This window comes from Epinephelus lanceolatus, chromosome 17 (genome assembly GCF_041903045.1).
Source record: "Epinephelus lanceolatus isolate andai-2023 chromosome 17, ASM4190304v1, whole genome shotgun sequence".
NCBI lineage: Eukaryota > Metazoa > Chordata > Actinopteri > Perciformes > Serranidae > Epinephelus > Epinephelus lanceolatus.
This window is the reverse complement of record NC_135750.1, coordinates 19,925,279-19,939,238: the sequence shown is the minus strand read 5'-3', so window position 1 is coordinate 19,939,238 and position 13,960 is coordinate 19,925,279. Positions and strand designations below refer to the sequence as shown.

General features: G+C 40.8%; 1 protein-coding gene across 1 annotated transcript in view; it reads right to left on the bottom strand.

The window, feature by feature from the left end:
- Window positions 1–13,960, bottom strand: part of zcchc24 (zinc finger, CCHC domain containing 24) — a 48,027-nt gene that overhangs the window by 31,047 nt on the left and 3,020 nt on the right. Inside the window, exon 2 of the mRNA XM_033612564.2 lies at window positions 10,405–10,605. Within this exon, the coding sequence (XP_033468455.1) occupies window positions 10,405–10,605 (201 nt within the window). The remainder of the gene's footprint in view (window positions 1–10,404; window positions 10,606–13,960) is intronic.

Here is a 13,960-nt window from a genome sequence, read left to right as displayed (position 1 = left end):
AATAATCAGCACTGTACTTATTATCAAAGAGCCCTAGCGAGCTATTTCAGACAATTTAACAGCATGTTTCCAATACAAGCATTGACAAATGTTTTGCCAGAGGCTTTAGGCAGAGCTGTTCTGAATATGAGATAGAAGCTGTGCACAGGAATATTAAACTGGATTTTAGATTATGCTGGATTTTTTTTGTCTTGACTGGAACATTTGAATTTTATAGGAGGCTACAGGTTATGAACCAAATTCTCTGCGAAGGGAGAGAAAGACGTTTTGGCCTAAATACCACAGCCAGCTGGGGAAAAATGAACCTGGGTGAAGTGACTACAAAGTTACCCACAAGCAAGGCACTTAAACTGTTTCTGATTAACTGCTACAGCTGAAAGGCAGACAGTGTAACACCATGGGAACACTCTGCCTTCCAGATGTGGATGTGGTAGCCTACCCTCCTTTAGCAAATATTCAATGGGAGTTTTATAGGAATAAAAAAGACTCACACCCACAACACTTTATATTAAGAAAAAGAAATAGATAATAGTGTTCCTTGTATCCTTCAAGAATCTTTTCTAATAACTTTGTTTATCTTTAATTCTAAGCAAAGCATTTGCTCCAAAGTTTGTAGTTTTAGTTAAAGGGTAATTTCAGGGTTTTTTTTAACCCTATTTTCTCATGTGTATGTGTCTAAGTGACTAATGAAGACAAGGCTGCTCTGTTATCACTTGGAGCATTTGTGCAAAATCAATTTATGTCCTCTAAAATTGTTTGTTTTTGCCACTGGCAGACTCAGATTGTCATTGTGTCTGACAACATAATGGAAAGGATCCTCACAGAGACAGACCATTTTTTAAAGAGTAAGATTATTTTTGTTAAACCAGAAACATCCCTGAATTTGCCATCGCCAAACCCACCAGACTCCATTTAAATAAACATTAATTTTAGCCAACATATTTTCACATCTAACTGGGTGGATTAAGGGTTTATTTCAGCCAAACCAGAGTTCTTAAAGATGAACAAAGTAAGTTTTATTTTTTGTTTCCTTCAGCTTTGACTGAAGTGTCATGGTTTATTTAAATGGAGTCTGGTGGGTTTGGCAATAGCGATTTCAGGGCTGTTTTTACGATACGATACGATACAGTACGGTACTGTGTGGTATGGCATGATACGATACAATACAATATGATATGATACAGTATGATACAATACGATATGATACGATACTGTGCTGTATGATATGATACGATACGATATGATACGATACGGTATGGTACTGTGCGGTATGGCATGATATGATACAATACAATATGGTACGATACGACATGGTATGATACGATACTGTACGGTATGGTACGCTACGGTATGATACGATACAATATGATACGATATGCTGCAATATGATACGATACAATTCGATACGATATATTTTATTGTCCCTGTAGGGAAATTTGTCTTGGACTCAGGAGCTGCACAAGTATTGCTGCCTTACAATAACAGCAGAAATGAAAAGCATACACCATAAAAAACATGACAACATACTACACATAACAGTGCTGCACATCAGCCACTCATGTGTTGCACATAACATGAGCAGCTGTAGCTCAGGTAGAGCGGGTCGTCCACTAATTGGAGTATTGGTGGCTCGATCCTGGGCTCCTCCAGTCCACATATCAAAGTATGCTTGGGCAAGATACTGAACCCCAAAGTGCTGCTGATGGCTGTTCCATCAGTGTGTGAGTGCTTGTGGTTATTGAGTAGCAGGTGGCACCTTGTATGGTAGCCTTGGCCACCAGTGTGTGAATGTGATGTAACACTTTGAGTGGTCGGAAGACTAGAAAGGCACCATACAAGTGCAGTTCATTTACCATTTGCAATAACACCAACACACAGCAGAGCACCATAAGCAAACACAACCCCAAAGCATCAAGTGACATTATTCCGTTTCTGGTTAAACAAAAAGGATCTCGTCTTTAACAAAAAGGTCGGTCTCTGTAGGAAACCTTTCCCTAATCATGTTAATTATAATAACAATCTGAGCCAGTCAGTTGCAAAAAGAAACACTTTTAGTGTCAGTAAACTGACAGCTCACTGATGCCCTGAGTGGTTACACTGCAGCTTGTTTCCCTGCCAGCTGCAGCACTCTAGTTTAATACTGGACCAATTTAAAAAATTGTCGTTCCCATTAATCACTTAGACACAAAAACATGGGAAAATAAGAGCAAGGTTGAAAAATACTGAAGTTCCCCTTTCAGTCTATTTGTGCTCTAAAGACTCAGGAAAATTGCTGTTTACTATATTATACAACCTCTTGCTCAGAATAAATACCACAGAGAAAAGGTAGAGATTAGGCAGAAAAGGCGGAAACTCATTTGCAGACCTCAACCTGATTCAATTAAAACTTAAATATTAGAGTTATAAACAGCAGGAAATTGGGTGTGCCCACACGGGACTAAAATACTTGTTTAACAAGAGTGAAGCACACAAACAGAGCAGAGATGAAACTCTGGTAAATTCTAAACTTGCAATGTGTATTTGACACATTACCCCCCCCCCACCCCCAGCCTACTCTATCCCCACCCCCATTCCCAGTACAATAACAAACTGAAACATTAAAACAAAGTGGTTGCACAATTATCCCAGCATGACTGCCAACCAATTCGGAGAAAGATCACTGCTCCGTCAAAGGCAAACACTGGAAGATTTAAAACCAAATATGTTTTGTCAAAACAACCGCTTGTGTTTGTTATGGTAGACAGAGTGGGCCGCAGTAATGACGAGTCATTAAGTTTATCACTCTGACAAAAGGAAAAGCACACATATTGTCAAGTCACACATTACTCCAAGCGTGATTTGCTTCTGGTGTGAAGAAAAGCCCCTCACTTCACAGCTCGCCTCAGGTCTCCGCGTTGACGCTGTTATGGGAGATTACGGTGGCCATTTGTCACAAAGGACGGACTGCTGCTGAAATCACCACCACATGAGGTGTGAGGTGCATCACACTTATTGGCATATGGTCGCAGATGCATGCGAGAGGTACGGGTTTGACTGATTGACGGGGACTGTGAGGAGAGGAAATGTCAGCACTTGAACTTATCAAAGCTCCTTATGCATCCTTATGCAATCAGTGGAATAACTTGAATGATTCAATTACACATCTGCAGCGTGTCTCTCACATGGGACACATTTTGGTCCAAGTCAGACTCACTGTAAACATGTCAGATAGCATTACGAGATAAGTAGAGGAGAGGTCAAAAGGAAGAAAAATGAAGTTTGAAATTGATGCTGTATATACACACATACGCATTCAACAAACAGCATGAACAAAAGACGCATTATCCTGGTGCGATAAAGAAGGCTCTGTATGTGGATCAATGAGCTCCACGTGTTTCTGATCAACACAGTAACTGTGATGCTTTTGGCTCAGCTCTAATTTACAAATGGATACAGAACATTCTGTGTTTAAGTGTGGTCATTGGCTTCATGTATGATAAATCAAATTTGTCTCACAGCGGGCCAAAAAAAGAAAATCTGTACTTCATCACCAGCTCTATCATCTGTATCTATGCGATCCAAGCATTAAGAAATATGCCGATGCAGCAGCCTTGTATAGGATCATTGCTATAGTGGCCTTCAAACCAAAAGTACAACATTTTTGGAAATATGCTTGGTGGCTTTTGTTCTGGTTAGCTTAGCTTAGCACAAAGACTGCAAGCAAGAGGAAACAGCTAGCATGTCTCTGTCCTACAGAACTCACTTATTAACATGTAACACATCTTGTTTGTTTAATCTTTAGAATAAAATCCAATAATAGATAAATACTTTCATCTATCACATGACAAGAAAGACAAGAAGTGTATTTCCAAAAATGTCAAACTGTTGCTTAAATCAGTTTTATCACTCAGCTTGTTAAAGTCCGGGTTAGGCAAAAATAAATATGAGTTCTGAGCTAGTTACACCACCAAAAAATGTGTTATTAACCCAGCCAAATCTGAATAATTTCAAATAATCGGCAAGTATATAAAATTAGGTTTCAAAATTGTAAAAAAAAAAAAAAATAAATAGTATTAAGTAGTAGTATCAAGACATTGAGCTAAAGAACTAGCCACTGCAAGGCGACAGACTCTTGTTAGCAGCTAACCCAGAGGCAATCACAGTCTAGAATGGCACAGCACCCAACCCTCAAGCCAAAGAACGAGTGCCGCCCCACAGCACAGACTCAAGTTCAGCAGCTAACAGCAGCTAGCATTAGCACAAACCACACACCAACAGCAGTGAGCAGTGGCTGCCAGTGGGCCAGGTAGCCGATTCTGAAAGACTGAAAGGTATATTAGTGATGGTTATCTTGCTTGCGCTCACAGGACTGTGACATTTAACTGAGTTGTTTATTCATGTATTATCAAAGTCAACATGACGTCACAAGATGGCCGCCATCTATGTTTGGGGGATAGGTAGCGTGTATTTTGTGGTCTGTACACTGCAAATTCTTGGGTGAGCTTTCGTTTTTGATCATTTCTGGTTAATTTCGCAACCATGAATGACATTTTGATTGAAGAATTTTGATGCCAACATGGCAGTCAATTAGTTGGTAGCCTTATCTCGTGATACAAGGCAAAATATGAGAGATAACTTGCCCTGATTGGCCTTGAATCATGCCTTAGGTTATATTTTGATACCACTACCTTCGCACTGACTTAAAACATGATTAAAGTAGAAATAAAGTACTTAAAATTGGCCAAGCTTGCTTTTAATGAGTTTGCCAGTCATACAGCCAGTCATCAAGCAGCTCTTTAGCATATTGGTGTGTTTATGTCACGAAGAAAACAATCGTCATTTTCTGCTTTTTCAATTAATTCTCTGCAGTGGAGCTAAAATCCTGCCAAAACTACACAAACACATAAAACATGTTTCACAAATGCCCAATGATTCACTAACAAACACAATGTGGTTTGCAAATATAAAACATAATGAACAAACTAATGCATTGTGTTGCAAATACAAACCATACCTTTTAAACAAATACACAACATATTTCGAATACAAGATGCTTCAGAAATAAACACGGCATGCCTTGCGAGTACAAAATATATTCTACAAAGACAAAACAATCTATTCCTACATTTTTTGCTCCATAATCTGCACTCAAACAAATGGTACTGGAAGTGACCTCTCTCCCATTGTGACTTCAAAATGTTATTTTACTGAAAGAGCTAAGAACGCTTGTGGAACGTAGCAAACTTGCTGGAGGTTAACAAAACGACACTGTTGCAGTGCGCTCTAACGTTAGTAATCATGTAATTATTATATAGTAGGGGAAGGGTTAAGTTATTGATGGCTCCAGTGCATCATCGAGGAATGATTTCAGGACCGCCCAAAAAATCCTGGACACAGAAATGGTTCAGTCTAACTCTGTAAATCAGTACTACACAGTTCAAGTCATGTTTTCAACAAGTATTTTCTAACATGTTGTGTTCAGAAAGAAATTGCTGATTTTGCTTTACTTTAAACGGTTTTGGTTGTTTCACAAGACAGATTAATGCATTTTTTGTTTTGTCTGTGCTTTTTTCACAGTTAAAAAGTGGGCAGGATATCATACATCCCTTGGCTGAGGCTTTAGCAACATTTTAATCGAAATAACATGACAGCTGTAGGGTAGTCCACATGAAATAGCGTTTCTCTATTATCAGTGTTTTATTTCAACTTTGACTGTTGCATTTGGAAATGGAAATCTTGCATTATAGAGAAATACTTCCAACAGAAATAGGCGAAAGGGTGAAAGCAGAAGTAGTGATGGATGTTAGGTCAGTTATTTTGGACTGTTAAGCCAGTATAAGAATAAGTATTCTACCAGTTTCAAAATATGTGAAAATTCTCAGAAGAGTAAAAAAAACATGTCCAGGAAACTATAATTCTGAATCAGGGGAATGCATTGGGACCAGGAGTGGGGCATAGTAACTCTTAGAGACACACACATAACACACACACCAGCACACACAGCAGCGGCAGCAGTGGCCACCCCCACATACCCACAAACCTGCATTCCGGCAAAGACATTTTCCATGAGTTAATCTTCCTACAGAGAGCCGTAGCAAGAAGATGTCATTCACTGCATCATTTTGATCACTCAAATCAGAGGTGGGGCCAACTGTTGAGAGGATTAGTCCACTGAACAGAACCAAATCATGAGTGCAAGTGGAAGACATCTTGGAAGCGGGCCAAAGCATGGCAGTGAGGGGCATTCTGCTCATAACTGGGGGAGCGACCTCATTTTCCGAATAAAAGCCAGTTTACATAACACCTCTCTCCCCATAACAGGGAGCACTGGGCAGCAGCTGCCAGGCCTGTGGCTTTCACTCGACTACCAAGAGTTCCCTGAAAAATTACTCTCTCAACACAGCCGCAAGCCTCCTCCCGTTTCCAATATTAACATGTTATAACTAAAAAAGGTCTTAAATTGCAAGTAATGCATAAACACTTCGGTAACCTCAACTATTTAATTGCTTGACTCTTATTCTCTCAGAACCAAGCAATGGAGGAGACAAGGAAACCATCAACCACAGTGCAGGGTGCTGGATCCACCACTGTCTAAACCCTTGACTCTCCTTCAGCTGCGAAAAAAAAGTCAACTTTGGCAGAGGTAAGGTGGTTTTAAAGCATAGTCTCAAATCTCAAAAGTACATGTCAAAAAATAACTTCATTTTGTCAACGATGATTACACAATTAACACATCTGAACCTCATTAAATACTACAGTCTAAGAATGATAGTTATTTTCAAGCCAAATCTTAACCACAAAAACAACATGTTTGTCCAAAGTACTGGTGCATGATGGATGGAGGCTTAACAAGAGCAGGGAAAAATGCAAAGCAGGTGTGTGAGCATGTCATCCAGTGCAGCAGCATGGCTCATTTATGTGTTCTTAAAGGTTTTTGGACAACAATGGATGTTTACCATACAGGGGAATAAACTACAGTATATTCAGTGTGTTCTCAGGGTGTCAGTAGGCCTACAGTTCAAACTATGGCGCTATATGTGGCCATACTAATTATGACTAGAGCAAAGGAGGAAGTCAGGTGATGTAGTATAAAGTAGCCGCTCCAGGATGCTGCAATGTTGCAAATTCTGAATTCTGTGTGACCTTTCAATTTTGTCCAATCACCCAAACTTTACAGCAATTTTTACTTTTAAAAACAGGTAAAACCTCATTTAATTGTAGAGCTGCACGCAGCATGTTGATTCGCTCGGCCCCTCCTTATCACGAGACTACTGCTGCAGGAGTGTGAGCTCTGAGCCTGGGACAGAGTCTCACACACAGTGACAGGGCTAACTGTTAGCATCACCCAGCTAATGTTACCTCATGGTTATTAACGGGTTTAACAATGGCGTCGAGCTGTTATGATGTTGGTGTGAGCTTGTTGGGACTGCGTAGTGGCTCACTGTTGGACGCTGCTGCTGTGTTAGCTCATGCAAACCTGGAAGAGAGAGCAGCTCACGGAGACAGTGCTTCATTGCAAAGAACACCTAAAAACATTGCAGCCTACATTGCAAATTTTTAGAAAATTTGCCGTCAAATCAGGCATTTCAGGTCGAACAATCCCAAATACAGCTTATGAAATCATGGAGGGACTGGAGTGAATGGATGTGTCAAACAAACACAGGACTTTTACCAAGGAGACTGCTGTTTGTGTAGCGTGTGAAACCGAAAGTTAACATTGTCTTATTTAAACTTGAGTGCACGAATTGACTTATTGAACGTAATGAATGTACATCACGTATAAATGTAAATATTTTGACCCAAACCATAATCTTTTCCTAACCAAGTACTTTTGGTGCATAAATCTAATCAGAACTTTAATATAATGAGCCTCTTAGTTTGAAGTGTAGGCCCACTGACAACTAATGCTGTTTTATTCCAAGTTAAATAATACTTCCATGGTTCAGAGTGTGAATGTGTTGGTATATCAGGCTTTGGATACACAGACAATAGTTGTCAGTATCACCTTCTTGCCATTTTTGGACAAAAGGCAAAAAATGCAGATACATAACAATGACCTTATCCTTTAGATAAATGCATATGTAAATAAATGTTACATTAATCCATTTTATTGTGTATAAAAGTAACCTTTACTTCAACTCAATAAAAGCCCCAGTACAAAACAACATAATAAAACATGTTGAGGTGAAGTAAAAGAGAAAGACTGTACATGTCATCAGAATGTGATTCTCCATGCTGGATCAGGATGACATACTTAGCAGTGCTCTGTGAAGCAGGAGCCTCTGTTTTCATTGGCACAGCATCTCTGAGCAGTACAAACTATTAGTAGGGACACATTCATCCTCGAATGCATTCCAGCACAGGCAGATACCAGAAACTCCGTAGGCGCACCATTGATCATCGCACCTTGAGAAACAGAGAAATGAAATGTAGGACGAGAAAGTATCTCCTGGAAAATGATGCAAGCCTTGGCTAATAGGTAAGCTGAACGCTCTCGCCATTAAAAACAATGTTTCAATTGCAGGACCTGCGTCACATCTGTTATTTGGCTCTTGAGCTGGTTAAGTAAGAATAGGCCCGTAATGACAGGTGACTGGGCAATAGTGTAAGTGATGTAGCACAAATGGTAGGTAAATTTATGGAGAAAAGAAGCCCAGGAGAGACCTAAATAACTGAGATGGTGTTGAACTGTGTAGGTGCGGAGGCCGTTTGGAGACTTTGCTGCTTTTTGACTTACTGTTGGCAGTTTAACGAACAGCTGAAATATAAACCAGAAGACGGCTGAGTGTGATTTTGAGGTCCGCCCCTGAATGCTAACATCTATAGCATGATTGATTTCACAGCCTCCACTGTGAAAGGGGAATTTTGTTTAATAAAGCAACATTTTAACAGCATAGACTTTTAGAAAAAGTAATAAACACGTTCGATCATGAGTTACTTAATGCACACCTATTCCGATGTTGCGCATCAGCACCATTTGATCAATGCTCAACTCAACAATGACAGTATTACATAAAGGAAAAACCAAGGCAGAACTTACATGTTGCATGATATACTATGGCCCAAAATTCCCGTTGGAGTTGTCAATAGATGATCTAATTCCCTCACGTTGCAGCTTGGAGCTGTCCAGGAGATATTTCATCAGTACACAGGTCATTTACAGACCTCCCGAGACCAGTCATCATATGTCATAAAGCGAGTCAAAGCATTTTAATCTCACATCTGCTCCTCATTACCATTCCATGCAAAAAGAAACTCAGGGCTGGGGTTAGGCTATTGCACCTCACCCAAGGAAGGGGGGAGAAGAAATAAGGGGAGAGGCAAGAAACAGACAGAGCGAGAAAAAGGAGATTATTAGGCACCATGAGTCCAACGAGAAAACAACTCTGTGTAAAAATTCCAAAATTCTGAGGAAAAGTGACTCCGTGTTCTCCTATGAAATCAGATCACTTTCAGGCCACAGTCTGAGCCATGGAGTTTGCCTTTTACAAGGCGCTATATAACACCACAATGACAGATCCACCGCAGCAATTTCATAGTCCATTCCTTCCTCAACAACTCCTGCAAACTCCACAAAATAACACTTCACTTTGCATTTGCACAATATTTGAACTCATAAGCTTTCTCATTTGCATGTGGATGCTGAGTGACTGCACACCTGCGTCAACCTGTAGCAACAAGTCAGACCTCCAACCGGGCCTTGTTCCCAAAATAGACAATTCCGCTCACACCTCATTTAACGTAATTTGGCGGGGATCGTTTAAAACCTAAAATGTTACAGATGCTTTCCAAGATGAGTTTAGATTGTCACACATTAGTGTGCTCGTAACTTCCATCCTAGACCTCAAAATGGATTCACCATGGTGCCTCACTAACAAAAAAAATCTGCATCATGACAGACTGAATCAGCAAGGAGCTTAAAGGACTGCAACTCAACAACTACTAACTTTAGCGACATGTCAGAAAAGACATTTTGTCCCTGCAAACATGCCAACACAGCTAAAATGATGATCCAATGCAAAGACACACAGCGTCACCTTTGACCCCTGAACTAGCCCCGCAAGTTTATTCATCATGGTTATAACGGACGGTTTCTTGGAGCGTAATGCTGTGGCAGTTAAGATGCACACAAGGACAAATATACACACAGTCACACACATGACTACAGAAGACAGAGGCCAGCCTGTTTAACAAGTAGGTCAGACCAGAGCCAAAGAGAGAGAGAGTGAGAGAGCTGGAGAGAAAGCCAGCAAGAGAGAGACAGGCATTGGCTGAAGCGAGCACAGCTTTTAGTGCCATCATTGGCTTGTATGAAGCAAATGAAAAGACACTGGAGGAGTCTAAAGTTATGCAGTTATTGCAATTTCAGCTATTTGTGTCATCTTGAGAGTAGATTATGTAAAGCATGTGTGTTACGAGTCTCACCTGAGGGCAGTCTTTGATGTAGTGGCCCTTGTTGAAGCACAGGTGGCATAAGTAGTTAGGCGGGGGTCTTTTGTTTGGTTTTCTTGGCTCTGAAGAGAGGGAAAGGTCTGAGAAATGGTCCGTCAGGGAGTTGAGCCCATCCACGATGTTGTTCAGGGAGCCATAGGGTGACACATTCTTGTACACGTTGTTGTTTAAGGCCTACAAAATAAGAATAATACGAGAGAACATTCAGATTCTTTCTCCGTGATTTGTCACGTATCATATATTATACACCAGATAAACAACAATCCTAAGGCGGCTTCACACTCCAATTCCCAACTCTCCCTTGTTGACATACACTGTACTGGACAGTGTCACCACATACAAGATGCTATCAACATAATATATTGCATTGCTGGTGTTTGGAGTGTTAAAAATGCAGACATTAATCACCAATTTCCTTTGAGTGCTCTATGTCCTATTTTCTGTTGCGCCAAAAAATGAAGAAGAAGAAAAAAATCCCTCCAAGATCATTTCTCTCATTAAATTCAGAACATCTGGCGAGAGGCCCAGCTGTGCTTATGAGCTGGAAAAATACTGAGCATGTCCACAGAGAAAGACAGGACTTTGCAGAGGATGACTCATTGTAAACAAGATGGGAGGCATGTTCCCTCGCCAGCCTGTGGAACATCAGCAATGTCACCATGCACTGTTGGCGGTAAACTAGCCATGGTCAGTGTTTGTAGTCTGCTTGGAGCCACAGAGCGCGGCATTGCATGCCACAGGGCCCAGTGAATTCATAGGAGATGCCCTCTGAATATTAATAACAGGGGAAGCATTGCCTGCAGTTCCTTATTTCCCTTCTCATTCACGTCTTCCTCTTTTCAAATCCAAAAACAGCAGAAAGGAATTGACCTCAGGGGTGAAATTATGTTGACTTTAGCGCAGGCATTTTTATGTTTAGATGGTCAGGTAATTAATCCCTGTGGACGAGCTGCTAAACAAACTCTAGCTTGTCATCTGCTTTGACATTTAATAGTTTAACTGCACTAATGGCAAACATTTGAGACACCACCCTCAAGTAAAACATCAGAGTGCAGAGGCATGATGAAATCCACAGATCTTCCTCCTCCACTGACGGTCATGTCTCTTTTTGGGGGCTCAGGAAATGATGTTAATGTTGATGTTCAGTGTTGCGCAGCTAAGAAACCGTATACTCAGGGCTGTCAGCCATATCTTTATCTGCGGGCTGTGAGATTGTCTTGCTAACCAGCTCCAGCTTCAAGACTCATGTTCATTTATATTACATGTAGTCGTCGTAAATCAAGTGTTACGGCTCTGTAGTTTCTCAAGTTTTCCATCTGCCATGTGTTTTTAGGTCCGAGTATTGCTGCGTTGTGTATTACCTCTTGTTGCGGAAATGTGCATGTTTGTGCGTTCGCTAAACTTGCGTCTCAGTGCAGGCTGTAAAATTATTTTAACAAATATAAAACAGGAAACTTTGCTCAGTTTATGCTCCTCACATTTCTTCAGTTTGGCCTGAAACTTCCTACTGTCAGCCCAAAGGAAACTGATTTCACACACATCTGCTAATGGTGGAGGGAGTTTGTTTATTTTGTGCGTCTGTGTGTCTGAGTGAGTGAGTGAGTGAGTGAGTGAATGACTGACTGAATGACTGAGTGACTGAGTGAGTGAGAGACTCAGCAGGAGGTTGTGTGTTGATGTGTGTGGCGATGGATGTGTGCATATGTATGCTTTGGCCAACACAGTGAGGACTTAACTGGTATCATTTATCAGTGAAAGGTGAGGTGGACAACTGAAGCAGATCTGTAGCTGTTTTCACACGTCTGGGGACGAGGTGTGACACTGCAGGGGTCAAACACACACACACACACACACACACACACACACACATGTTTGAACCTGGGCTGTGGCATCTAGTGGGAACTTTAAAGATGACTGATTAGATGTATAGTAAGTTCCAATAGAGGATACACTCATAGAAATTAAGGTGCTAACTGGAACCATATAGACCCTTTTACTGTTAGTATGATGTTTTTGGTGGACGGGGCTAAGCTGGAGGCAAAACAATTCTTCACAGACATTAGTTAGTGCTAGCTAGCAAGTTCTGTTGGCTTCTTTTGGACAATGGAGGAAGATGATGCGAATGGCGCATTCAGAAATACTCATTCCGAGTGTCGAAGCGCACTGTGGCACAAACGTTTGTAAATTTGGAGTGCTGTTGGAATGAACTGTTCAGTTGTCCACAGCACTGCACTCTCTGCAGTGCGCCAAGCGGTGTGAATGTGTGATTAACTTAACTGTTCGTTAATTCATATAGAAATATAACACTCCATTTCTTCGACCAACAGGGCTCTCATTTTAGTGTAGAGTGTCAGACTGAATTTACCAACACACCATGTCAGGTCACTCACTCTCCAAGACCACAAGTCTTACTTGAAAAAGTAAACACTGACCACTGGGACCAGACTGGCCGACCTGTATGCTCTCACTCAGTGGATGGATGATTTGACAGGACTGCTGAAGGTGGGATGGCCATCTTTGTGGTTGATCATTATGCCAATCTTACAAAGGAGGACGACACTTGAACAGTTTCCTCCAGTTTGTTTTGCTATCAAAGCTAACGTTAGCTAACGCACCAGAAAGTTAGTGTTACAGAGAAATCCAATATCCCTCTAAGTACCTCCCCAATTTCTGATTAGGTGGACATGATAACCAATAATACACATTACGTTATTCATCCCTACAACAGGAAATACTTTATCTAAAATTTAAGATTTGAGCCATGTCTCCTTCTATTCTGGCTCCCAATAACACAATAAGATGACAGTTTAAGACTCCTATGTAGCCTACAGCCCTGTGGTGGAGAGTCGTGTTTTGCCTTCAGCAAACAAACTGAGATCATCGTGACATTGGCTCTAAAAGCGCCTATAGAGTTCTGTTCATGTCCCCATATAGGGGAACCATTTTTGTTTCCTTGTAGAGCCTTTTATAAAGGTTCCACATGGAACCATTTAGATGGTTCTTTCAGGACCTTTTTACCTTATCCATTCTTTAGTCCTGAGAGTCATCAAGAACCCACCAAAATGGTTATAGTAAGGACCTTTTTCTATTCTACAAATCATGGTTATATTTTGACAGGTAAGCCTGGAGCCAGAGGAACCATGTCTGCCAGCCTCAAATCTCATGAGGAAATTACATTTTACAGGGGCAAAGATTTTGTGAAATCACTACTACTCCAGCCTTTACTACTTTAGTGGTGCAGTAGTTCTTAACTCTACCAGGATGCAGTGGCAGAGTGCAGAGGGGACAGTAACTCTGTCCATTAAGCAATTAACATAGTGTCTGTTCAATACAGGTATGCAGTTAACTACGTTAAGGCATGTAATGACAGTCAAGATATCAACAGAATGGTAAGTCAACTGAGAACCTGGCTGGTTTTGAGGTTATGTAACCACTTTAGTAAACTATGACTAGAAATAAAAGTATGTTTTGCTGCCTCTTCCTCTTTGCTAGATAACAGTTAGCAGCTATAGACTGAGAAAAAATTATT